The sequence below is a fragment of the Pezoporus flaviventris genome, unplaced genomic scaffold (assembly GCF_033815535.1).
Source record: "Pezoporus flaviventris isolate CSIRO_AGI_PZ_B2104156 unplaced genomic scaffold, CSIRO_AGI_Pfla_v1 ptg000066l, whole genome shotgun sequence".
Taxonomy (NCBI): Eukaryota; Metazoa; Chordata; class Aves; order Psittaciformes; family Psittacidae; genus Pezoporus; species Pezoporus flaviventris.
In genome coordinates, this window is record NW_026892614.1 from 19,217,990 (window position 1) to 19,245,106 (window position 27,117).

Genomic DNA, 27,117 nt, shown 5'->3' on the forward strand with positions numbered 1-27,117 from the left:
GTGACCCGTGTTCTGATACTGTTTGCAATTTCTTTTCAGGGTTTTTTTTCTGAGCTTACAGTAAACCTGATTTCAAGGGTCAACTTCTATTTAAAAAGCCTCCCACTGTTGTTTATATTTTAACCACTGTGCTAACTAATGTACCCAGACTCTGAAATAAGGTCTGATAAACTTCCACCTATGGTAGGCCTCATAGTGGTCAAATAAATGAGAACAAACACCACAAGTCCAGAGCTGTGGAAGGATTTAGACACTGTGTGGATCTATGAGGGAAAAGAGGAAAGAAGGAAAGATATGGAAGGAGACAAATATATCAACAGCTTGCAAGAGTTCTTTCAAACATGATGCCTTGAGAGATCACATACTTGTCACAAGACATCAGTGAGAATTGCTAGTCTGGCAGATGAAAGAAATGTCCCCTTTTTTGACATTTTCTTGTGGAAAACTTATAGAATGACATTTTTGTACCAGGAACAATTTCTGACAATATCCCTTTGATGTTGTCTTTGAAAGAAAAACCTATACAAGTTTTTCTTCCTTTCCTCAGAAATAAATCAGAAGCATCCACACTGCAGTAGATTCGTCTTAATCAGGTTCAAGGCAATGAGACTGAGGGAAGAACCAGACCCAAGCCTAAAAATGGCAACCGCTATAGACCTGAAGGAGTATATGTGGATCTTTAACATGAGGAAAACTTGCAAAAAAGTGCAGCTAAAACTCAAGGCTTTTCAAACCTTGCACATGCAGCAGAAACAATCATATGTAAAACACATATGCAGCTTTTTCTTAGACTTTAACCACCAGATGTGTACCATAATGCGCTAACCCAGAGAATACCTCAGTGGAAATGGGGGGTGTAGAAGGGTGGGGAAGGTGCCAGTCGTGCTGGGGAGGGCAGGGATGTGCAGAAAACAAATTTTGCATTGAGATAAGTAAAAAAACACTATCTGATAATATTTGATGGGAAGGAGGCATGGGGATTGGCAAGCAGATGCTGGTGTGGCTGGGGACAAAGCAGTAGCCAGGGAGTCACGTGGTGTGGAACAGGAGAGAAGGAACCCACGATCTGGAGTGAGAATTAAAAATGGGTTTAAGATTGTTAAAAACATGTGGGGCTAAGCCAGACTTGAGTACATCTCTGAAGCCTGCTTGCTAGTGAAGCCTATTTTGTATTCTGCTCCTTCATGTTTTCTTTCCTACCTAACAAGTAATTCTTCCTAAAACCCGATAAACCAGATCCCACATATAATTGCACAGTATCCAATCCCTTCTCCCTGTCAACCTTCAAGTGTTCCCCTGAGGTGTGTCCAGCTCCCATAAGCTCCTTCCTGGGGCCCATTTGCTTTGTTTCTCTGGCCTAACATTAGTGGTCTTCCAAGTCTCCACAGATATCCTTTGCCTTGCTGTTGTTCACAAGTGCATTAAAACAGCTTCAAGCACAGAAGACAACCAGATAACATGGTATTAATAGAGAAAAATAGCAGGGCTATAAACAGGATCAACTCTAGATTTTTCACCTAACTGCTAATATAGCAGCTAATATATATTGTATATATATGTTATATAGAATAATATATAATATATCATATAATAGTATGATAGCAGCTAATCTGGTTTCATATTAGAATGGTTCTCTCAGCTATTTACCCCTGCACCCTTAGCTTTATCTCAAGCCCTCAGCTACAGAAGACTGAGCTTCATGACCCAGCAGTACCCATTCAAACCTGTTTTCTTCATCCAGTATTCAGCCCCCTCCTGCCTCTGGTGAGTCACCAGCACATTTAATACAACAAGTTGTTTTGAAGAAACACCAATGACCTAACATGCAAAAGAAGCAATGAAATGGTGCTGCAGTGCAACTTTCCAAAGCAAAGGCCACTTGGGAAGTGCAGAGTGAGCTGATGTTGAAATTGTGATAACACATGGATGAGCAAAGTCTGACACCCTCCCTGGATGGGTCTGTGCATGCAGTATGAGTTTAAATGTGTGGTAAAGGAAGAACATGAAATAGCTATCTGTAGGTCTTAAGTCTGAAGTTGAACTAAAATTAACTCTAAGTCTTCCTCCCAAATAGAAAAATAAAAAGTAAAGCTTAGGTCAAGGAAATGTAGGAAAGAAGGAATTATTTAATAAAAAAGTAAAATTAAACTATTTTACAGAGTTAATATTATCAAGATCTGATAATTGTGCTTACCCTGAGTTTAAATGGAAGTTGGTGCTTACAGTACCAATAGAGGTATTATTGGCTGAAATTACCATTGGGAGCATAGTGCCAGGAGAAATTCAAATTCTGCCAAGATCCATGATTTCCTATACTTCCCAACAAAATTATTCTATTCTTTAGCAAAGAAAGGCCTAACCATTTGAGAGCAAAAATGCCCCACAAAACAAGAGAGTGCCTTCACATTTCCCAGTATCCAGTACAAATGATTGAGTCTGATTTGGTAATCCATCCAATTCAAGGTTGTTTGAATGGCCACACTACGGTAAAGGGGGTCACAGCATGGGAGAATGATTAACTTCATCTACTTGCCTTGTTTGTTTGATGCTGCCTCACCGCAGTGCGAGTCAATAAAACTTTGTGCACCAACACACACAACTTCCAGCACCCGCCAACTGGGCCAAAATGGGGATTAGCAAAGCTGCTTTTCTCTTTCTTTTCTTGCTCAGCTCAGGTAAGAGTCTTTGCCTTCTGCTTGGCCAGGTGAGATGGGGGCCACATGCTTGCATTTGTGGAAGGTAGGTCCCCAAATCTCTGTGTCACCACTGACCTGGACAGTGATGGATTTAGGTCTTCCTGGCCAGAGAGAGTTGCTGTTGAGCAAAGTTAGAGCTGTGGTTGCTCCAGCGTTGTGTTTGTTAGAGACATCAGAGGAGCAACAGCCTTGGTGTCTGCATGGGGAGCTAATGGCTCCCTGCAGACATGTCCCACTGCCAGAAATGGGGGCATGCTTGGAAATCAGCCTATCAAAGGCTTCCTACAAAGACATGTCTGTCTCTTATTTCAAGAGCCTTTTATCATAGGGTTGTTTCTTTTCACTGTTATTGCCAAGAAGTGTGATCCTTATTTTGATTGGTTTAAAATGTGTAAATGCATTGTTAAAAACAAAATTACAAAGAAAAGGAAAAATTGCTCTACATACTAGTTTCAGGTTTTTTTCATAGCCACAATCTTAACAGGAAATTTTTAATTCTAGGTGGTAGGTAGGCTCAAATCTGGTCAACAATATTTTCTGCAGTATTTTTGGTGCTGCAATGCTATTTTTGCAGAAGACAGTACAAATAACTTGTAACACGCAAGAATTGAGTAAGGCCCTTTGCATATATCTTTTTGGGGTTACTAGATTGTAACTCTTACAGAAATCTCAAATAAATATTCTCTGTTCTGAAAACTTTAAAATTCAATGAGCGATGGGATTCAGATGTCACATCTTTTTCCAGGTCTTTTGTATTACTACACAAGCTGTTGTGACTGCAGTTAAAAATACACTTGTGAATGTACCAACACATATAACCCCCTCACATAAAATGCATGAGCATTTAACATGCCCCCGCATAAATAATTCTAGATATTATTTAATGTAAAGAATCATCATCTTAATTTAAATTCTAATTTCTAAGCTTTATTTTTGCAGAAAACCAGCCTCATTGAAATCAAATACACTTCTCAAATAAGTAAGAATTTTATATGGTGGAGGAAAATACAGGATTTGGGCTTTTGTCTGCAAGACTGTTTTTGTCTGCAAATCTTTTATCAAATAGTGGAAAATATTTGATTTCTGAATAAGGCAGTAATATATCTTTCAAACACTGAAAAATTCCTTAGACATAGGGAAAATATTAGAAAGAAAATATAAAGTGTTTTTATTCAGTTTGTATATGTTTTCATTTTGTTCTTAGAGTACTATCCCCTGACACGGAATTACAACAGAAGAGGGGGGGGAATATTTTTATGACGCAAATCAGTTATGACCCTGTCAATATTTTAAAAATCAAATGCTATAATTATAATGACAATATTATTGTAAAGTGTCAAAACAGAACAGAATTAAGGTTGCATGGAAGCTGCATCATAATAGGAATTCTTTACTTGTATTTCTTGTCCTTGTGGAAAACATTGCAGCATCCCCATGATATTGTTCTAACCTAGTTTAATATTTTCTCTCAAAACTCATTTCTTCTTAATGTCACTTTTGTTTTGAAATAACTAATAGACCCAGGGACTCTTGTGCTTGTCACATGAAAATTTATTATATACTTTTTCACTTTATCTTTTATTTTTAGCAGCCATGCTTTTCTTTCATGCAGACTTTTGAACTTTCAGTCTTTGGGTTCAAAATCTTCCCTAGTCTACATGCAGGAAAAAAAAACCAGTAATTTCTCTGGGTTTGAAGTGCTAGGAGAGGAAGCGTAATTTGACTTTTGTGCCTATTTTATCAGTTCTATCTTGTAGGTGCAAAATAATCTTAAAGAAAATACTCAAGTGGAGGCTGAGCTAGCAATCAGGTGATGGAATTTGACTGTACCAGGAGGCATATAAGCCTGCTTCACACCACAGAAGACTATTACTCAGGAAAGGGAAAGAGTAGTTGACTTCCTCAACCTGAAAGACACTTCAGTAATGTCCCGTGGAGCCCCTCAGTTACAGGTTGTGGGTCTGAGTGGGACAAGGCTGCTTTCTGTCCCCCTTGCTGTCAGTGAGCTATGGCTGAGAAAGGAGAATCAGAAAAGCATGAAGAAAGAATAAGTCCTCTTCAGTGTGGCTGTTATGCATGTAGGGGAAAGCCAGTGTCTGGTTCATACCCTGTGTGCCTTTTTATTCAGGAACTGGGTGAAGCTATGTATTAAAACAGGCATTATAAATGAAGTTCAATACAGAGTTACTACAAAAACTATACACTGAAGATGAGCACAGTGATAACCCCAGTGGTCGAGAATGGCTTGTTTCTTGCAAAAGCAAGAGCATTTTGAAAAGAGGCAGTTACAGCTTGGCTAATAATACCTGAAGTCATTCTATATGGGTAGATATCAGAAATGGACAATCATTGTTTCATGTCCTTCTTAAGTCCCATTTTTCCACTTTCTCCAAAGTATAGGCAACCAATTTCTTTCTCACATTTTCTTTCTGAAATACCTCACTTTTTTCACTCCTTGGGTCATCATCTCTGTTCCCATCACTTTATATTGTAGGACTGTGCAACTTATAACATGACTTTTAGAATGATACAGCCATTTCTCTGTCCTGCTTTTGCACCGGGTTTTCAGTGGTGCTACCGTACATACTAGGAAGTGAGTGCTTCCTAGTCATATTTTGTCACCATTAACCCAATTATTCCAGCAATTAAATGATGATATTACTCAACTAGGTGACAATTTAATGTGAAAGTTTGAATCATTTGCACTTTCACCTCTTTCTCTCTTTTTTTCCTTTCAGCGCAAGGAAGCATACTAGACAGCTACGTGAAAACAGAGGGAGCTTGGCTGCTTAACCCAAGGAAACAAATTTATAAGACAAATAGTAATGAAGAATGTGCGGAACAATGTGAAACTGAAACTAAATTTACTTGCAGGTAATTTTCACTGGTCCCCATACATATCTTCCATTGCAGATGATGGAGCAGTCTGCCTTATTTATCAGCAGTCTGAACTTTTGAGGGATTTCTTAGGACTATGTGTCTGAGGTTTGTTGGAAAAACAGAAGATGTATAGAAACAGAATACCTGGGACATATGGATGAAGACAGCAGAAATAGAAAACTTAAGAAAATTATGCTGAATTTTTATTGGAAAATATTATGATATCTTGGTGCACAGCTTGGCACACCGAACACCATCTTGACGTGGTTTTATCAAGGTTCTTGCACTTTTTTTGCAGTAAAGAGTCATAATTTCTTGGAAATTTAGGACAGCAATCATGGCATTCCTTATGCTCATTGCAATTCCTATTATCTTGCAGATACATCCATTATTCTGAATTTTGCTAGAATGTGAGCTTACCTAACTTTTATTTACTTTGGGAAACCTTAATGATCCTAAAACCTATTTCCAGTCTGTACCACAAGCCTTTGTTCACGCTCCTGCCTCAGGAGAGCCTATTGCTTTAAGCCTATGGCTTCTGTACCAAAACCAAGGGCTTCAGCAGTACAATAGCAAACTGGAGTAATGAGGAGAGACATTTGTTACTGTGGTGGGAGGCAGTCTTCATGAGTTCTTGATCTACCACTACTGAAGTATACCTTTTGAACTCAGCATACTGATTGTCTGCAGGGTTGTTTCGAGCACTTGGTTCTCCATCAGGAGTATCCCTGGTGCTGAGTTTTTAAATGTTTTGTAACTTTGTGTTTTAAATCAAAGGAGAAAATGATGCTTATTTCAAAGAGGTGTAACCCTGAAGGGTGACAGGGGGTTGCTGACTTTGATCACATGTCTCTTTGATCTGACTCCCCTCTCTGAAAACCACAAAGAGAGAGCAGAGCTTCAGTTGTACTTGGCTCAGGAACAAGGGGAAGAAGGCAGAGAGGGCAAGCCTGTGTATTAAGATTATATACTTACAGTTTGCAGAGTATTATTGTTCACTTTCCAGCCATATTCAGACACAATATCATTCCATAGCCTCTGCCTCAGGTCTGAGACTACCATCACCTGACACTGAAATAACATCAGGATGTTTTGTCCTTGCTTGCCTAATTAGTTATGTGAGATCTATTACAATCAGTAAAGGACACGTTATCTGGCAGGGGAGGATCTAGGGGAAGAAAGGTCAATGTTAGGCAGAGCTTTAAGGTCAGGCCAGCACTGCAACACTTTCACATTAATGCTTCAGTTCAAGTTCAGATCAATACTTCAGACTTGTTATTTTACCTTAGCAATGTGTTGGACCATACTTGTTAACTACACCCCTGCTTATAAATGTAACATTACTGAGGGACGGGGCTTCAAACAGGGGGAACCGTACCCAGTGTAGTTTTGACCCAGGACAACCAGCACTCCCCAGAAAACTCATGGACGTGGTTGCCAGCTGTAAGTCCAGATGTGATCCATCTCCTTTAGGGAGAGGCTGTGTGAACTTAGAAGTACAGGCACGCTGGGACATGACTGTTGGTGGCAAGGCTGCAGAACGGGCTTTGTCAGTATTTGCTTTCCCAATACAGACCTACTTACTGAATGTTATGTTGCTATCGACCTTTTTTTAGCTTCAGAAAAGCCAGCTGCAGAAATTGCTTAGCCTGCCAGGAGTCTTCCTTAGATGCTGTTGTAAAGGTTATACCATCTGCTCCAGTTTCATAGACTTACAGACTAGGCATTTGCTGAAAAGATAAATGTAAGCATTTTCCAAAGTGCTTACATTGCTTCACGTGTGATGACTCAGAACAGTCACCACAAGGTAATATAAGGTCCTTGCTTGTGTGTTTTACCTGTTTCTTGGTAACTGATGAATACTGCAAAATGTCTCACTCATTGAATTACCATTTTTTTTTAAATAAGGTCAAGGTCCCTTGTGCATATATCCTCTTCAGCATGTTCTTTGGAGTCTCTGACACATTGTAAACCTCCTTTTTTATCCCTTGTCATAATTTGTTCATGTAGCTCTCTTTCAGTCTAAACTTGATATGAAGACTTGGGAGTCAAAGTCATTGCTAAAATGAGAGATTTGTGAAACAACACTCAATGTTGAGTATCACTGAAGAGCAGTGCTTACTGAAATTATAAGTGAATATTAGAGAAGGTGTTCAGGAAAATACTACACACATTTGGCTATTGTTTCTTCATTGCTTTCTTCTTTTGATTTCAATAGGGCCTTCTTATTCACCAGTAAAGACCAACAGTGTTTGACACTGGCTGAGAACACCAAAACAGCAGTGCTATTCAGAAGAACAAATGCAGTTCTCTATGAAAAAAGAGGTATGTCTATGTCCTTTTTATACTATTTCACTGAAATACGTTTTCCAGTGGGACTCGCATATGCTATTGTATGAGAGCTAAGCCTTCACTGGGTGAGATGAAGTGGGTGGGTCAGCCCATACCAAATGCCTGGGTTTTGCCACATTGCTAGTATAGCAGCAGTACCATCTAGAGCAGCAGATCAGTGCTCTAGCATCTTTCCTGCTCCCTAGATCCTAGGATCCACAGGCAGAAAAGAGCACTGTTGCTCAGGAACAGAGAAGATGCTGGGAGTAATGGAGATGCTAAAGGGTGCCTTCTCTCCTTATAAACCAGTCAATAACCTAAGGCATCTTCTCTATATCTGCTGGGGGTACTTATTTTGTTGCACATGCTTTATTTCGGATCACTTTTGTAGTAGATGAGAATTATTTGATTAAAATGTATTTGATCTATTCTTTCTGAAAATAGGAATTCTGTCTCTAAAGAATGGCAATGATGCAATTTTTTATCATCTCTTAAAAAACTATCACATTATGACAGATGCAGATAAAAAACTGTTTTAAGACTAATTCTGAATTACACAATCAATCACAGAGCTTTTTTTTATATGCAGGGAAGAAGGAACTTGGTTTATTTTTTATGTAATTTAAGTTTCATTGTATTGTTCTCTGGCTTCAGTAATACATATGGGAGAAAGAATCTCCCTAATGATCATTGAGATGTAAGATAATGGGGTAATCTTTGAACAGAATTACTACTGTCCTGTGTTATATGATTAGTGAGCACTGCCTTTCATCACTTCCTTATTTGTAACTTTAAAAAAAGTATTAATATATTTGAGAATATTCAGAAATTGGAAACTATAGTATCCACCAAGAAGGTGATCTCCTTCAACAAAGAAAAGTGCATGAAAAGGAAAAATGAACCAGGTTCTCAGTTGCCACATCATGCAAATCATGCAATGATTTCCATACGCCAGTTCCAACCAAAAGTCAAGAATCACAGTAACTCTACTGTAAATACTCATGAGCATCAGGAAACTGCATCCTTACTTCTCTGTTGACCTGCAAAGACTTGTAGGGTAAGATAATATTATGCGTATGGCACCTGCAAGAAGATTTTATGTAGTAGTTCAATAGCTTTAGCTCAATTTGCAGCTGAGAATCCAAATGAGATTTTGTTCAGACATTGTGGATATAAGGAAAATAATTTTTCACAGGGAGGGTGGGTAAGCACTACATTGCCCAGAAAGGCTGCAGATCTTCCACCCTTGCAGATATTGACTGGACAAATCCCTAAGTGGCCACATCCATCTCAAAAGCTGGCTGTGCTTTTTATGAAGTTTTGGACCAAAGACCACTGATGGTCCTTTGCAGCCTGAAATTTTCTGAAGCCTTTAGCCAGCTACCTTTGTATATATATATATATATATATATATATATATATATATATAACTGATAAATAATTTAATGTTTTGGACATATTTATATTACATCCAGAAGCTGGTGGTAATATCCCTGAATCATGATTAAGTAATGCTAAGAAATCTTCTTAGCAATTCCTATTGTAGAAGGAAAACTGAATGAATCAATTGGCAAGTAGCAAAGTCAACAAATAACTTCCATGTAAATAATCCTTACTGATTTTGCTTTAGTACTGTGATTAGGAGCTAAAATGTGATTCTGGTTTATTTTTGAGGCATCCCTTGGATTTGCTGAGGTTACAACCTGGATGAGAGTTCTGCAATACCCAGAGATTATTATCTGTCCCTTTTAGTGATAGTATCCATTTCAGCAGTTCTTACAGAACAGAATGGAAAACACACCTTTTACCTAGTCAGATCACATCACTGTCTCCAGCAGTTGCTGCTGTCCTGATACTTCAAGGAAATTCCTTTCACGTGCCCAGATGCTTTTGCAATACTATTGCTGAAACCAACATAATTTTTTTCAGTTGAAGCAATTACTTAATGAGATCTAATTGCTCTTTAAGATTGCATTCAAAGAAATGGATGATTATTGATATAAAATTCACACTTTTAATTATTTTTCTATGGTATGTGCTATAAAAGGGAAAGTTAACCTTCTCTAACTTATAGAAAAAAGTAATGAGAATTAAAGCTAGCATTTGGGAATTGTTATCCACAAAACTGTAAATAGTTAACTCAAGGGACATGGTTTGAGTTTGGGGATCAAAGTCAGTTATTTGTCATCAGACAGAAAAAAAGCCTAAAGGTTATATAAACGGTCAAATGTTTATGCAAACAATAAAGATTCAGCTCTTGGCTGATTCAATATGCAGTTATTGAGGGGTTTAATGCTAATTTATTGCAAAATTGAGGGATTCAAAAGGCTTTCAACTAAATTTTCTAGAGTTAACTTGCCTATATATATACATTGAAATAAAGATGTTCCTAAAGGTACAACCATAAATCCTGATCTAAACTACCTATCAGTCCACAGGAGAGCTGAATCTTATTTCAGGTTCAAATGTTAGTTCTTTTCAATTTTGACAAGACAGATCTGTGTAAAATGGCATTATTTCCCCAGATTTATATTAATCTTCTGCTTGTATGTTAGCTTTGATACTACTTTGATACTGAGAAAAACAGATGCAAAACAGTTCTCACAAGTATCTGATTGGACACTATTTAAAGACATTGAGACAATGTCACAACCTAAAATACAGATTGTTTCATTGCAGCTATGAAAGAGGAACTGGCTGATGAAATATATCCTGTGCATAGAGAAATACTAAATAAGTTTCCTGCTTAGTTTTCCAAGCCAGAGGACACATTGCCTGATAGTGGCTGTCCCTAAACTGCAGATACAGAAGCTCTGAGGGAACATGCCAAGATCTGATTTCTTTCCACTGTGCTTTTGGCAGAGCTGCCCCTTGCAACCCTGCTCTCCCCTTGCAGTAACCAGCTCTTTGCTGGGAAAACTGACTGTTCAGTCCTCCCAGGAAACCCTTTAAGGTTGCAATGGTGGTGTCGTTGCTCCCTCCTCCTGGGAAAAAATTTAACAACATTGAGCTTTGAGTTCTCATTTAGTTTAATTATTAGTAATTTAAAACAATTTAATGTTTATAAGGCAACTGATACAAACCCTGGGCTTATTCAGTGTTAAAATTCCCCTTGGCTTATATAAAGACAGGATTTCATTACTAATTCTTTTATTCCTTTTTTTCATTAGGGTGCTATTAATTTCCAAAATCTAAGAATATAAAAACATATATAATATACACCTTCTATTTCATCTGGTGCAGCAGAAAGTCATTGCTTTAGAATATCTTTCATTAATTAAATCTCATTTATCACATGGTGAATGTTAATGAAATGATCTCATCTGCTGCCTATTTTTTACAGCATAAGAAAGTCAAAATATGACCAAATGTATTTAAATATATTAGTATGAAAATGGATTTTTTATGTACTAAAATACAATGTACATGCCATGATACTGATTAATTAAACATTAATTAAACATTTCAGTTTATCTTCTGGAATGCAAGGAAGGAAAAGGAGTGGATTACAGAGGAACAGAAGCAAAAACTCAGAAAGGTGTACCATGCCAGAAGTGGGCTGATAATGCCCCCCATAAGCCAAAGTAAGGACTTTTCATATATGTTTATATATTTTATAAGTAATTTGCTTGATGTTCAAAGTCTTCTTACAAAATATTTTTCAACACTTATCTAGAATAAGATCATTCTCTGATCTGAGTTGTAACTCAGAGACCTGCAATAGGAGTTAAATGATCAATAGGGACATTGTCAGTCTTGGCAGTTGCATTTAAATTTTGTGGTCCTTACATGAGCAAAATACTAGACACGGAAGCATTCTGCTGAAATTAGAATTTTCTATTAATCTCACCAGAGCAAGAACTTCTCTTGGCTAAAGGTATATTATGCAGCACCTGAGACAGAGGTACACCATTTTATCAGTGAACCTACAGACAGCTGTCAGGGTAGTGTTTCCCGTATTTAATGAAAAACATCCAACTGGGTTTATTTAGTAACCTCGTATTGAGAAGGCATACAATTCAGGTTACAGAGGACTTTCACATTACAGCAAGTATCTTCTCATTGCACATCCCAGGGAACATGACCTAGAGGAGACTTTTCTCTACATGCTAAATGGTACTTCAGCTGAAGCAAAAATTCCTGGAAACTGAGTATGTGGAGTGTTAAAATATTAATACTCCAGTATGTTCGTATTATGCTTTAATACTCAAGTATTAAAGACATGACTGGCCTTAGAGGAAGCATATTTCCTGACATCTATAGCTATAGCATGACTAACCCTTCAGCAATGGCGCACAGTAGCAATTAGGAGATATCTAATGAACAACATCTACAGAATGGTCCTCAGATAAAGATTTCAGTTTTAGAGTCCTCAGCTGAACAACTGGGACACTTTCCTTATTCCTTAATCCCATTTAAATTCTGTTCCAGTTACACACCTGAAAAATATCCCAGTGCTGGACTGGAGGAAAATTACTGCAGAAATCCTGATAATGATGAAAAGGGACCCTGGTGTTACACGACAGATCCTGCTACCAGATTTGACTACTGTAATGTTCCAGAGTGTGAAGGTCAGGATACACATACTGATTTCTTTCCCTTTTTGGAAGGTGTGTTCAAGAATATAAAGTTATTCAGATATTTTTATTTTTAATTATTTGTTCCAAAATTGATTTTAGTTCAACCTGAAACTTTCCAAAGACATTTTCAACACCAACAAGGGAGATATCAAGAGACCCCCAGAACATCTATACAGTCTTTTTAATTTTTTTCTTAGCTAAAAAATGGTATATGACTGTATTCATGTCTTAATCCTAAGATTGAACCAAACAGCAGTTGATAGTGCAAAACTCAATAAAACATGACAGCAGCAAAGCACAGATTTTCAATTATAGTTTAATAACTTTAATTTAGCCCTATTAAGAAGTATAGTCTATATATGTTGGCTTTCATTTTTTAATGGACTGCTATAAATATAATCAATTAGTTGAAGTTATCTCACCATGAAAAATAAGCTTGTACTTTCCAAAAAAAGCCCGGTCCTTCAGCCTTGTGCTCTAGTAAAGGTCTTGAGCTTCATGTGAGTTGAGTGTTTCTGCACCAGTTCCCTAAGGACTTTCTGTCTCTCTTGTCCTCACTGCACCTTGTTCCTACAGTAGAGTGCATGCATTGCAGTGGAGAAAACTACCATGGAGTAGTTGCAACAACAATGTCTGGGCTTGAATGCCAGCGCTGGGACTCACAGCAGCCTCACTCACATGGATACCTCCCAGAAAAGTGAGTCAAACTCTGTGACAGGTTGTTTATTGTCAATGGTGGCATGAAGACCACCCTTCCCCAGACAGGACAATTGTTACAGACATTATTGACATTTTAAAACAATTGTTTTCTGGTTCAGTTTTCCAGAGAAGGATCTGAAGATGAACTACTGCCGTAATCCTGACGGTGAACCTCGGCCCTGGTGTTTCACTACCAGCCCAACTAAACGCTGGGAATATTGCAACATTCCTCGTTGCAGTGAGTCTGGCTTCTAGACTTGTAGATAAAAGGACATTTAGGCAGCTTGGTGCAAAGATCTAGAACAAATAGAAGAAGTTCCAAAGATGAAGGAAAGAATAAAAGAGTTCAGACTTCTATCTGAAAGAAAAAAAAAAAAAATAATCTTGAAATCAACATCTGATCGCTCTTCTGAGGCCAGACATTTCTGCCATAATCCAATGGTTCTGACTGAAGCGCATTTCCCTTGATGTGTTTTACCACGACCAGTCATTTCAGTGGTTCTGGTATTTCTTCTGATGTCCTCTTTTTATGTCCGACAGTTTCACTCTTCCTAAAAATCTTTTGGCTTTTGTTTTGTTCTTCCAGTTACATTCTCCACTTTCTCAATTTCCTTTTCCTCTGAAGACCTGTCCTGGCCATGATATTTTTCCCTGGGGCTTCTCAGATCTCATCCTTGCTGTCCTTAATTCTCACCAGTTAGAGTACATCTCTTTCATACCTGCACCTATACCTGTACCTATCACTGATGTGTCTGCCACTTTCATCCCAGTTTTCTTCACAGTGTTACCACTTTAGCTCTAGGCTTTGTTCTGATGGGGCTGTAAGCAGTTGCGTTGGCTGTGTTGTATCCTGGCTGCTGTAAAAGGGCAGATGCAAATAATCTTCTGACAGTCTGAGTGCTCATGAAGATGTTAAAGTTGAAGAAAGAAAACTTCAGACTTTTTAGGTGTTTTCTCTACCTTTTGGGCTTTTCAAACATTCTGGTCTCTAAAATTTAAAGCTGAAAAGCCCACCTAATTATGAAGCACAAAATGGTCTTGCTTTTGTTTCTTACCATGTCTAGAAGGCACTGCTTAATTTCAGTTTCTTCTTCTGTAACAGCAACACCCCCACCGGTTCCTGCACCAGGGCGTCAGTGTCTATCAGGAAGAGGAGAAGATTATCAAGGCACAATATCCGTTACAGAATCGGGAAATACCTGTCAGCACTGGAGTTCTCAGTCTCCTCACAGACATGCTCGCACTCCTGAAAACTATCCCTGCAAGTAAGGGAAACCTCTCCATTATTCAATGTCCATGAGAAGTACCAAGGCACAGGATTTTTCTTCAACTATATTGCAAAGCTCTTTGGTTGCATCAGCATCCATCAGCTGTTGGATTCCATCTTTTCAATTTTTTGCACATTTCTTTTTATTCAGTTCTTCATTCCTGGATACTAGTGTCTCCCCAGTTCTGACCTTCAAGGTCTGCTTGATTGACTTTCTCCCTTTTCAGTTCACCAGTTCATCCTTTTACTTTATTTTGCTCAGGTGAAGCAATGTGGAGTAAGAAAGTTACAATAATGTGGCTAGATTATTTCACCCTATGCTTCTGCCACATTGCTCTTGGCCTCAAACATGAAATACAAGCTCCTAATTCATCTAGCAATCTAGCAGGTGCCTGGTTTAGCACATCCAAACACTAGTGCATTGCAATTATTCATCTAGTAAAAGGCATCACTAAATGACAGCAGAAGTTTCCCATCAGTAAATACAACAGTAAACCAGACAGCAAGGAACATTCTCCTGTTGTTCATAATCTAGGTTGATGTGAGTGGCTTTTCTTAGCCGAGTTTCCTGTTTCAGGAACCTAGAGGAAAACTACTGTAGAAATCCTGATGGTGAGAAGATGCCATGGTGTTATACTACCAACAGAACTGCTCGGTGGGAATATTGCACCATCCCCCGCTGTGATGGGACAGAGGCAGAGGCCCCTGGTAAGAACCATAGGAGACATCTGGAAGTGAAGGGTCATCTTGGTATATTTGTAAAAATCTTGGGTGCTCAGTTGTATTAGTGCTGTCACTCCCAGTATTGCTATGAATCTGTTGAACTCCTGAGCCTGGTACAGAGCCCAGGCTGAAATGTTCGGTCTGATGGATAAGTGCAGAAGATTTTAAGTCACCTACTAACCCAGCTAAAGAAGAATTGCAGTAACAGAGGTCTTTTCCTTTTGCCAAGTAGTGGTTCCCTCCACTTGTAAATTTTTAAATGCTCCATGGAAAAGTTAATTAGTGTTACATGCCAGCTCCTGAAAATGGAATTTGTAGCAAAACCAAGGTGATTTCAGAGCACTGAAACAAGACTCAAAAAAACCCCAACCAAAATAAAATTCTCCTTACACAAGGCAGGCTTGTTCCACACATGCAACTGCGGCAAAGCCACAGACATTCCCTTGCTGTGGAGAAGTTTTGATCCATATGTGAACTATTTGCATCATTAGCTGAAATAACCCCCATGCAGGATAGCAAAGTTGATGTACAAGTGTTTTTAATCTAGCACATCATTAAATTTTTAAAAGCATTTTGGAAAGCTTCCTTTTGATCTACAATCTGAGAAGGATTCTGTTACAGAGAGCGTGCTGTGGTTGTTAGCAAAATACTCTGGCTTGTTGTTGTATGTTAGATTTCTAGGCTTATGTGTAAATATCAATATATTAAGATGCAAGAGACTGGTTTCTGTTATTCACTACAGCTGTTGATGTGCCTGAGCAGGCTCAAATTACTGAGGAATGCTATCAAGGCAACGGTGTGACTTACCGTGGCACAGCTTCTTTCACTCTCACGGGAAAGAAATGTCAAGCCTGGAGCTCAATGTCACCTCACCGACACAACAAAACAGCAGAGCAGTTCCCAAATGCGTATGTGTATTTCCCATTTCCATGTTTCATCGGATGAGTATCCATGAATTTGGTTTGATTTGCAGCACCTTTCATTACAATGATTTAATGCTGGGAAGGGAGCATACTTGATAAAAATAATCTCTTTCTTTACTTCTCTTTTTAATATGGAAATATTTTCTGTTAACTTCATCTTGAAACAAGCCACAGTTGTCACTATTATGCTTTAGACTAATTAATTATGTATTTCTATCTTGTTTTTAAAGGAATTAAGAATTATTGTAAATTTTCCTTTATACCAAAATGAACTGTGTCTATACATGATCTTATTCACGAGTTCAAGTCTTTGCTTCCTGTTCTGCAGTTCATTAGAGCTTTGAAGAAATAATGGGTTATTTTCTTAATTCTAATATTAGTTATTTATTTATTTAAAAAAAAACAGTCTTCTTAAAAGCTGCTAGTGGTGGACTTGGCAGTCCTGGTGTAATGGGTTGGACTTGATGATCTTGGAGGTCCTTTCCCACCTTGTCGATTTTACGATTCTATGAATGTATTTGAAAAAGCAGAAGTGATTACATCTTTAATATACATATGTGCATTTATTTATATGGATTTGTAAACAGTATTCTACTATAAGCATTAATGACTAAATTGGTATATTTCAATATTCTGCATATATTTCTTGATTATGCTAAAAAAAGGATTTCTGTCGCATATGTCATATGTGACACGTGGTAGTGCTGACTCTGTAACACACCTGCTTTTTAAAACGTTCTTTTAGGTTCTCAGAGAAGTGACATAGATAGGAACATAATATGCTTACATTTGTAGGGACCTGAGGCAGAACTATTGCAGAAACCCAGATGCCGATAGCCGCCCATGGTGCTACACCACTGACCCCAGGGTGAGATGGGAGTATTGCGATCTGAAGAAGTGCGATGACCATCTATCAGTGACTTTACCAAAACCTCCTCAGACAACCCTGGAGCCAAATCCTGGTGAGACTGCTTTCAGCTTCCCCCAGAAATGCTCATAACCAGCAAGCTGGTTTTTATGGAAATGGCACCAAGAATTTAATGAGGATGAAACACAAGAAACTCTAGATAATTAGAATCTTAATATAATACTGTATCCACTCTCTTCATTTTCTGAAGTTTCTTGTAGAATTTTATAGCAGGGGGATTTTAAACTAGTTTCACATCTTTCATCTGCTACATCTGGCGATATTGGAAACACAAGGAAACACATGGCTTGTAGTCTCCACACTACTGTGGGAGGGTTACTAGCAATAACAGCAAATGCAGAGGTGATGGCATTTTGCTGGCAACTATTCCAAAAAAGTCTTTTCCTGGGCCATGCATTCATATTTCCCACCAGAGAACAGCTGGCTCTTTTAATTCAGTTCAGATGCAAGTTTGTTATGCAGTAGAATGTTAGAGATCTTCAATTTTTCCTTTTTTGCTATAACATGTTCTTTGGGTTAGAAGGTTAATTCTGCCTGAACATGTATCACTGCTTTTTACCTACTATAAAATGTGGCTTTGGACAGATAGCAGTGTCTGTAAGGAAAAGACTTTATGAGTGCATGGTCTTTGTGGTCCTTGTTTCTAGAGTCAGAGGTGTGAACCGAACCTAAGATTCTTTGATTTCTGACTTTCAAAACAAAATGCTTAAAATACAAAGAAATGAAAATGTGATTGTTAGCCATCATCGTCACTATGTTGTTCTTCTTTCCTTGTATACATAGTAAGTCCTGGTAGTGTTTTTTCACATTTAGTTTTGCTTCATTACCATCAAGTATGGATGTGGTCCATTAGCTCACATCTAACAATCACCTCCTTTTCCTTTTTCTTCACAGATTGCATTCATGGTGATGGTAAAGATTATCGTGGCACAGTGGCAAAAACTACAAGGGGCAGAACTTGCCAAGAGTGGAGTTCTCAGAAACCTCATAGCCATGACTATTTCACTCCCATGACTCATCCAGGAGCAGGCCTGGATAAAAATGTAAGCAGATGTTCATTTAATACTTGCTGTCCTTTGAGCTTTGCCTGTCATCTCCATGGTCCCTCAGCAAGAATTTCATGACAACTCTTTGTAAATTATTATCCTTAGCTCAGCCCAAGAACCTGATCATGTTAGTTCTTGTTGACATGAGTAGTCAGTACTTCTGTGGGACAGAGAGAAGCTCTGTTGAACATTTCTGCACCCCAGACAAGGGGCTTCAGATAAGCACTTGCTTCATCTTGCTACTGAGGACTAACAGAACTTGGTCCGTGGGCAACATCTCTGCTGCCTCTGCCAGAAGGAGCACTTGGGGTCATAGGTTTCAGTAGTAACAGTGAGTGAGATAGATAGGAATCCAACATTCAGTGCAAGTTCCTTGAGATATATAGCTGATGGATTGCAGCCCCCATCCTCTACTAATTCACCCTCCAGCCCTCCAGCTTCTCTTGCAGTCTATTATACAAGGATATACGTGCACCAGACCCATCCTGTAAGTCATGTGCCATCTCTAACCTTCATCTGCATAGTCCCAACACAGGTACTCATCGCTGGTTCTCTAGACTTTCAACATCCCATATACAATACTTGCCTGGTTTATGGCAAGCTCTGTATGTAATATAATGAGCTTGTTTGATGCTGCCAGTTTGAACTATGTTTTTCTCCAGGTAAATGATTTTAGAGTTTGCTTTAGTCAATCGTCTGATGGCATCACATACCCTGTACTCAGTTCCAGCTCAGACTGGGGAAACTGCCTCTGAAAAACTGCTTGTTGTAACTTTTTGGTTCTCACATTTGTCAGGACCTCTTGGGAAAGGAAACAAATATTTTCTCCTAAGACATGGGTTATATTTCAGAATAAGGAAAGGAACCAGAAAAATACCTGGTACCATGCAGTTGTGTGGGGTGTCTGTGCTGAGCAGAGACTGGTCAATGTGGCCAGTAAGACAGAGAGAGATTCAGCTAACCAGGCACCCCACGTCAGGGAAAGCATTGCACCCCTGCCTCTGGGACTCATAAGCATCACTAAGTTATGCAAGAGAAGCTTACACAATACCCATGCAACCAGAGTGGGTGTGAAAAGACCTCAGGGCTGACCCTGCTGCTCCTACTATCTGCTGTGGGAGCAGGAGTAGACAGTTTAGTACCTTAGAAAATCCCATCCTAGATCAAGATCTCTTATTATTTGAGAGCTCAGAGGTCCAAGCTTGCACTAGTGAAGCTTACAAGGTGAAGACAGTTGAAAAAGTTCCATTTTTATTATCTTTTTCTAAACTCACAAAACAAATGGAAAAATGAAACAAATTTTCACAAAAGAAATTGGAAATCATCAGAAAGGAAGTAGAAAAATATTTCCAAAATTTAATTTTATTTTATTTTTAAGCATACATTGGTAGGCTTTTTTGTCCCCTGGTTAATAGTTGGTGGTTTTATTCTTTGTTACAGTATTGCAGGAATCCTGATGGAGATGTGAATGGGCCTTGGTGCTACACAACAGACCCAAGGAAAGCCTGGGAGTACTGTGACATTCCCAAGTGCCGTAATTATTGTTTTAAAGACTACTGTCTCTCTTTTCTGTAACTTTTTATGACAAATGGAGGACATTCAGTGATTAATCTGAAAGACTGATTGAAGCAATAGCTTTAGATTGGAAATTAAGGCTGTGGGGAAGTGGCGCTCAAAATCTGTGTCTGAAGTCTTAAGAATGGTGCTGATTCCTTTGGAAGCCCCAGAGGCCAGATGTACCTGGAGCCCAGTGAAGCTCATGAAGGTTTCGCCATGTGTTTCAAGTTGGGGCTGTTCCTGTGGAGATTGCCCATGCTCCTGCCTGGTATACCTGGCATAATAACCTTGTTCAGCATGTGGCTGAACAAGGAATGCTCTTATCCCAGCAAAATTTTTGCTACCCCTGCTCATGTAGCTCTGGTTCTGTCCTGGATGTAAAACAGATTTCCCTTCCTCTGATACTGTACCATAACAGATATCTGAAAAGTGCATCTGGCCCAAAATATTTAACCAAATGCCTTTGTCTTTGTTACTAGTAATCAAGCCATTCAGTACTTTGAATGAGGTGGTGCAACAAATGATGTTGCTTTTTACATGATTTCAAAATCATTTACAATGATTTCATGTCCATCAGCAGATGTTCAGCTAAAACAGAGAAAACGTGGGATTTGTCTTCAGTTTCATTAGTTAGTTCCTTTTGCTGACAACAAATTCTAAATTCTTTGTTGATAAGAGTCAGTTTCCCAAGACTAAATAAGAGCTACCTGGTCTTAATAACTCAGAGACATCTGAAGTACCAGAAGATCCTGAGATAAGAGTGGACAAAATTTTGTTCCACACAGACAGTGGTTGAATTTCATGTGCTGTACCACCAAGATTCATTTAAAACCAGATGTCAGTGTAGTTTTTGCATTGCTGGTACCTGTAAGGGTCCATTTAAAGAAGTTGGAAGAATTTATTTTTTCTCTCTCTGTTTCCTTCTCTTTCCTCTTCTATTTATTTTCTTTTTTTGCTGTCTGACTGTGGATTTACTCACATGTGATTTGCTGACCAATAAGAAGGTTATGTTAGAAAAAAATTGCCAGGCGTGCTTACATATTCCAGATGAAGGTAGCCTTATAAAAGATAGGTGGTGCATGGTATATAATTGCCTGCAGCAAATCAAAAGCTGATGTGAGAAATTTAGCAGGTTCATGTTCTAGTTTTCTGAGTTCACAGTGAGCGTACAACAAAAACACTGAAGTTCCTTATAGTGATTTTTTTTGTTTTGTTTGCTTATCCTGTAGCTCCTGCCCAGTATGAGTGTGGAAAATCCAAGTTCAGACCAAAGCTGTGTGCTCAAAGGATTGTTGCTGGGTGTATTTCGCATCCACACTCCTGGCCGTGGCAAATCAGTCTCCGGACAAGGTATAGCTATTCCTCATTACATTAGACTTTGCACACAAGGAAACTTTCCCTGTCACAGGATGTTATAGTTTGTGTTTGCAGCATTCTAAACTTGGTATTAATTTAAAAATAGCTCAAGGCTATATTATGTGTGCTAATCATAAAGAAGGTAATTTAGACAACCAAGAATGCTCCAGTTTGCGATAAATACCTATAGAATCAGTACAACTGCTATTTTCAATAAAAGGCAGAATGATTTTAAATCTGTCACTATATTCTATGTTAAAATCAGTATCCTATGAGTAGAAGCAACAGTTTGAAGTATGGCTAGTACAGATCCTGATCGGTCCTTCCACATAAGTGTTAAATCTTACTGCAAAGTTATTAGAAAAACTAGGAATCAAGGCCAGTTGCAGAGCTGTCTGATTATGATCACAGCTAGATAGAAGTCAGAATCTCTAACATGGTATACATCACTGCACATAAGGTTTTCCATGAATAGAAATACTGGTTAAGAGCAAAGATCTAAGTGTTTTCCTGCAGGGTCTTACAAAACACATCCACACAACACTACCATCACTGTAACAAATATTGTTCAAGCAAATCTGTTTCTTAATGAAAATGTTTAATAAACATTTAGATTGTTCGTTTAATTTGTAAAGGCATACATGTTAGAAGGATTACCTCAAGAACTGCAGTAGAATTAATGCCCCACCTTAAACCAATGCCTTTTTCATTACTTTTTTCTCTATTCCAGTTTTGGCCTGCATTTCTGTGGAGGAACTCTGATAGACCCTCAGTGGGTTCTTACTGCTGCTCACTGCTTAGAAAAGTAAGTATCTGTTATAGCCTGCACCAGCATTTTTTTACACCAGGTAGAAAATCAAAGGAGAAACAAAATGGAGTCAATAACTAACCAGAGCTGTCTCTCAACTCAGCTTACAGCAGTTGAGAATTGAAGCAAGCTTAGTCATCATTCATTAAAGCAGAGTTTTGACTGAAGAAACAGAGACAATAGCGACAACTTTTGCCAACTTTATTTCATCATGACCATAATAGGGATTAAGAAATTAAGTTTGTGCCAATGATGGTCTCTTTTTCCTGGCTTTGCCAGAGCAAGGTACCAAATAACCTCTAAGTGGTCTATGTCTTGGGTGTGTTCTTGTCAGCTCACCATGTGCAATCATTTCCAATAGGTCCTCGAGGCCATCTGCATATAAAGTATACCTTGGATTACACAGAGAAAGAGCATTGGAGACATCAGTACAAAAACGAGATGTAGAGAAATTATTCAAGGAACCACACAGGGCAGACATTGCTCTACTAAAATTGAGCAGGTACTCTTTCACCTGAAGCATTCCTTCATTCTGAGGGGACAAGTTGACTAAGTAGTCATTGTTGGTGTTATGGAAATGTGTGTTTCTGTACACACTGTGTTCAATCAGTGACTTAAGACCCTCTCTTTTTTCCCTTTCTACAGAAGTTCCAGTGGAAAATAAGGTGATTCAGCTGCAGGGCTTCAGAAAGGGAAAGGGCTGCCTTGGGAGGGGAGGAGGGCTAGGGACAGTGACCCAGGCTGGCAAAGCAGTGGGTGCCATATGCTGAGAGGTGAAGCAGTGGTAGCAGAGTAGCAAAAGTTAATGCCTAGAGGAGCTTTCAGGCTCTGTTTCTACCTGCTTTTACCTTGATAAGGTAATGAGGATTGAAAGCTGAAATATTAGCATGATATCCCACCATACAGTTTCCATGCTGTGGTGGGAACATTTCTTCTTCCAGCAAGTCTGTCCAGTGTGCAGGCAAACAGAATGCACATTTGATGCAATACCCAGTATGTCCCTTCTTGTATCTGTTTCCATTCATCTGAGACTCTTGCTGAGGCAATGTGCAATCAAAAGAAATACTTCCATACAGCTGCAAGCAGATGTGAATATATGGTGCTTGTGCTTTGATTTCTGCGGCTGCAATGCAGGTCCAGAACAGATGCAAGGTTAAAATTAATGTGTCTTATTAATTGAGCCTAGCCTTAGCTGTGTACAAAGGCAAGTCAGACTGACTTGGGTTTTGTTATGTGCTAAGTGTCCAGTCTGAAAGTGATTGATAGTCAGACTGGATGCAGATAGAGCAAACTGATACCTATGTGTTAAATACCACTAATTCGTACCACTAAGTAATTTTGTGATTAGGTGTTCTTGGCTATGAAAGTCATTTAGGTTAGTAAGTTTGGTATCACAAGCCTTTAACTGTTCTCCATTTCAGATCTTTCCCTTTCATGGGTTCTGAGGGATTAGAGCCTAAAACAAAAGAGGTTTTGTGCATCAGGAGAAAAAATTTACCTGTCTAATGCTCCACCCCTGACAGTGCTCAAGGCCAGGATGGACAGAGCCTTGGGCACCATGGTCTAGGCTGAGGTGTCCCTGCCCATGGCAGGGGTGTTGGAACTAGATGATCTTAAGGTCCTTTCTGACCCAAACCATTCTGTGATTCTATGATTCTATGGAGCTCAGGATTTCAAGGAAAAAAGGCTGACTGTATATAAAATCTTTTTGGAAGCTTGAAGGTGCTATCAGGGAGAAATATGCTAATGATTGTTCCTGTATGAGTCTCTTTGTTTGTTTCTTTCAGCCCAGCAATTATTAATGATCATGTAATCCCAGTTTGTTTGCCTAAAGAAAATGCTGTGTTAGGAGGAAGAGAGGAGTGCTACGTGACAGGCTGGGGAGATACAAAGGGTGAGACAGTATTAACACATCTGAAAGCCCTGTGTTTGGAGATTGTTACATACTTGTATCCAAACCTCCCCTCACAAGCTTGCATGCATAAATATTTCATCAAAATTCATCAGGTACTGCCATTCTTTCCACTGTCTCCTTCTGGTAGAGATTCTCCCAAACCTTTCTGAGCTATGCAAACTGAACCCCCCTAAACAATATTAAAGGAGGAGTGTCAAACATAAGAACCTGCTAACTCTTATCTCTCAGTCCACTCTGCTTTTCCCCCAAGTGGGCTTTTACGAAGTCAGGTGGAATGGTTTTCTAGACATAGTCTATTTCGTAATCACATGAAGCTAAGTTTGCTCATTCTCTAGAATGTTTTTTTTTCTCTCAACCAGCCTGGTTCACATCTCACACAAATACAAAAGTAACTTTCATTTTCAAACCTCTCACTCTGTCTTGGTTGATAAGGGCATCAGTACCTTCTCTGCCTCCTTGTTTCTGCCCAATGGATTACTTCAAACCTCCCTTCTTCCACAGAGAAATAAACTCAGATACAGAGAAATAAAATAGCTTGCTAATGACTCCCACAGATATCAGTGGATGCTGGATACATATGGATGTAGTGTGGGAGCAGGAAGGTCGATGAGTGCAGCACAGACTTTGATGGATGGTGGAGGCTGACAAATACTATAATACTGATAATGCTTACTGATTTTGCTAAATTGCCATATTATGGGTAAAAAGTATATGCACAATGCATAAACACTCTGCTTATTTTACTGCTTATCCATATCTTGATGTTTGTTTTGTGTAGATGTTAAGTTTGTCATGTATTGTGATTCGGATTTGTTTTTATTTTCAAAGGAACTGGTGGTGATGGCTACTTAAAGGAAACTGGCTTCCCTGTGATCGAGAATAAAATATGCAATCGCCCTGAATTTTTGAACGGTAGAGTCAAAAAACACGAGCTCTGTGCTGGCAATATTCATGGTGGCACAGATAGCTGCCAGGTAAGAAAGTCTGTGAGCACATCAGTTCTTTGTGAGCACATTTAAATCAAATAGTGCTTTGCTTTCTGGCCTTTAGAGGCTCAGAACTGGACTTCAGGTATGCTACACCATGTGGCATACAAGCTGGAAAATGCAAGTAGACAAGTACATTCTGCTCCTCTCTTTCTCCCTTGTCTGCTGCTCAGAAGTGGGGAGGATCATTTTTCAGATAAGCCTGAACTACAGAGCACATGGTAATACACGGCTGCCTGAGCAAGTGTATTGAAGCCAACTTAGAATGACTAACAATCTGACTTTTTTTACAAGAGCACTTTGCCTGCCTCAGTTAGACTAGCTCTAATGTCCAACATAGCTCAGTTAACAACCTGAGACATTTCAGTTAGGAGTCAAGGAACAATGCACTGGACCATGCCATACAGAGAGATACCAGGGGCCAAAGAAGTACTAACTTTCAAGTGTCAGTGACAGTGCCTGTGAAAATCACACTGGATGAGGCAAAATGAATGCTGGACTTGGCTTTTGCTGAAAAGGAGGAATATGGTTGGAAATACCTCATCTCACAAGTGTGGCATGAAGGCTATCTTCAGAATTCTAGGATTTGAAATTGGGTTCTTCAGTTTCTTTAAATGAAAGGGCTTAGAAAACTTAACATACTGAATCTAGGTGGAAACTTTCCTCCCTGAAATACTAGAGATGACTCTATAAAGAAGTGTGAAAACAGCAGACTGCCTTCCCCAGCCAACAGGTCAATGCCATTGCCCCAGCACAGCAGCTACCCTATGCACAAGCACTGTGGCAGGCAAGCTGCACTCGTGTTAAGTTGCATGGCTTGAAGGCATTCATTCACTTGGTCTTGGATCATCTAGTAACAACAGGAAACTGTGAATACCTCAGAGAAGAGAGGGAGGGAGGAAGTGCAGTTTAAGTTACTGAGGGCAACAAGATTCCTTCCAACCAAACCTCATCTCTACAAAACTAAACGTAATACCTGGGTGGGAGGAAGAGATGATGTTGCATAAGTGTACAACAACATGCATAGATGGCTCTTCTCTAGCTAGAGTTGCAGTGTTTTCTTATCACTTGTGCAGTCCTTACATGTGAGAAGTACTTCTGTCTCTGTGCCTCCTGTCTGTCCATGAAGGAATCATCCTCTTCTTTCTCTGTTTAGGGGGACAGTGGAGGACCTCTAGTCTGTCTGGATCAAGATAAATTTGTCCAACATGGAGTCACCTCTTGGGGCCTTGGCTGTGCTCAACCCATGAAACCTGGTGTTTACGTTAGGGTTTCCACTTATATTCCTTGGATTAAGAGTGTAATGGAAAGCAACTGATCCTGTGTATGGACTTCCCTCTCCTGGAAAGCAGCATGCACGTTAGACATACAAGATTCCAAGTGCAATATTAAAGCTACAATCATTCATAAGAAAGTAAAATAAATATGATCATCCATTTTAATTTTTTATAAATTAAGATTTATTGCCAAGAAACCCAACTGGCAATGTGTTACCCTCTTTCTATATATTCTATGGTTTGCTATGTTTGACGATAGACTTACCCACCTCTGAAATAGGTGTCCAAAATCCCAACCTCAACTGTAGCTAGACATCTGCATTTCAATCTTCTGTTAGGCTCTACAATAACCTTTTCCTCTAAGGCTGACTTTCCAAGATGTTGTGCTTCCAACAAAGGAAGAAAGGAGCATACTTCTCATTTTCTATGAGTTTCAGAGCTTCTACCAAATTAATGATACAAACCAAAGAAGAATCTAATTGTACATATCTTGCTTATATATACAGTTTTATTAGGTATATCCAATAGCATTAAATACATGGGATGGGAAAAAAAAAACAACACCCAAACAAACACATTTGGTTTGTACTTTCATATATTTTATTGACAATGAAATCTGTGTGTCAGCAAAAGTACAAATGTTGCATCAAAGATATAAAACAGTGACTAAAAAATAGCCTCATCCTAAAGTTAGTCCATAGTGGAGACAGAGAACAGCTGTCAATCATTACAGCAAGTAATGGCAATGCATTGAACATATTATAAAATTTTGTTGTCCATAGTACCCATTTGTTTCACTATATCACTTTATCTCACTGTATAACTGCTACATGTACATTTTTCTTCTCCAAAGGAAAATTACGTACACATGCCTGTGGTTATAGGAAGTGAAAACTTAGACCTTTAGAAATGCCTTCCAAGGAGAGCTTGGCTTACAATGCTGAAGTTAAACACTTGGTCACTATGAGCTCCCACTCTCATCCTGCACCCCTTGCATATCAGCTAGAGAGCCTGGGGAGCCCTGGCTCTGCATGATGTCCCTCCTGCACCCCCAGTGTGTGCTCTCCAAGTGACACAACTGCTACATGGGGTGGGGTTTGTCTTGTCCATGTTCCACAGTGTAGAGACCCACTCCCAGGCATGCC

At 39.0% G+C, this 27,117-nt stretch overlaps 1 protein-coding gene across 2 annotated transcripts; it reads left to right on the forward strand.

Moving 5' to 3' along the window:
* Positions 1-2,521: 2,521 nt before the first annotated feature.
* Positions 2,522-26,174, forward strand: LOC133278554 (plasminogen-like). 2 transcript variants are annotated; one of them, XM_061471452.1, is made up of 19 exons: positions 2,522-2,675; positions 5,435-5,570; positions 7,795-7,901; positions 11,377-11,491; positions 12,339-12,478; positions 13,064-13,184; positions 13,306-13,424; positions 14,289-14,451; positions 15,031-15,161; positions 15,919-16,084; positions 16,895-17,061; positions 17,922-18,070; positions 19,514-19,607; positions 20,860-20,980; positions 21,717-21,791; positions 22,156-22,296; positions 23,582-23,688; positions 24,538-24,683; positions 25,852-26,174. In XM_061471452.1, exons 1-19 carry the CDS (start codon positions 2,627-2,629, stop codon positions 26,011-26,013), a joined length of 2,409 nt encoding a protein of 802 aa, XP_061327436.1. In that variant the 5' UTR covers positions 2,522-2,626; the 3' UTR covers positions 26,014-26,174. The 2 variants fall into 2 exon arrangements, with proteins under 2 accessions (XP_061327436.1, XP_061327439.1); XM_061471455.1 differs by having other exon boundaries at positions 13,067-13,184.
* Positions 26,175-27,117: the final 943 nt, after the last annotated feature.

Coding starts and splice junctions, on each gene's coding strand:
- LOC133278554 (XM_061471452.1), top strand. CDS start 2,627: ATGGGGATTAGCAAAGCTGCTTTTCTCTTTCTTTTCTTGCTCAGCTCA. Junction 2,676..5,434: donor TCTTTTCTTGCTCAGCTCAG/GTAAGAGTCTTT, acceptor TTTTCCTTTCAG/CGCAAGGAAGCATACTAGAC. Junction 21,792..22,155: donor GCTGCTCACTGCTTAGAAAA/GTAAGTATCTGT, acceptor CATTTCCAATAG/GTCCTCGAGGCCATCTGCAT.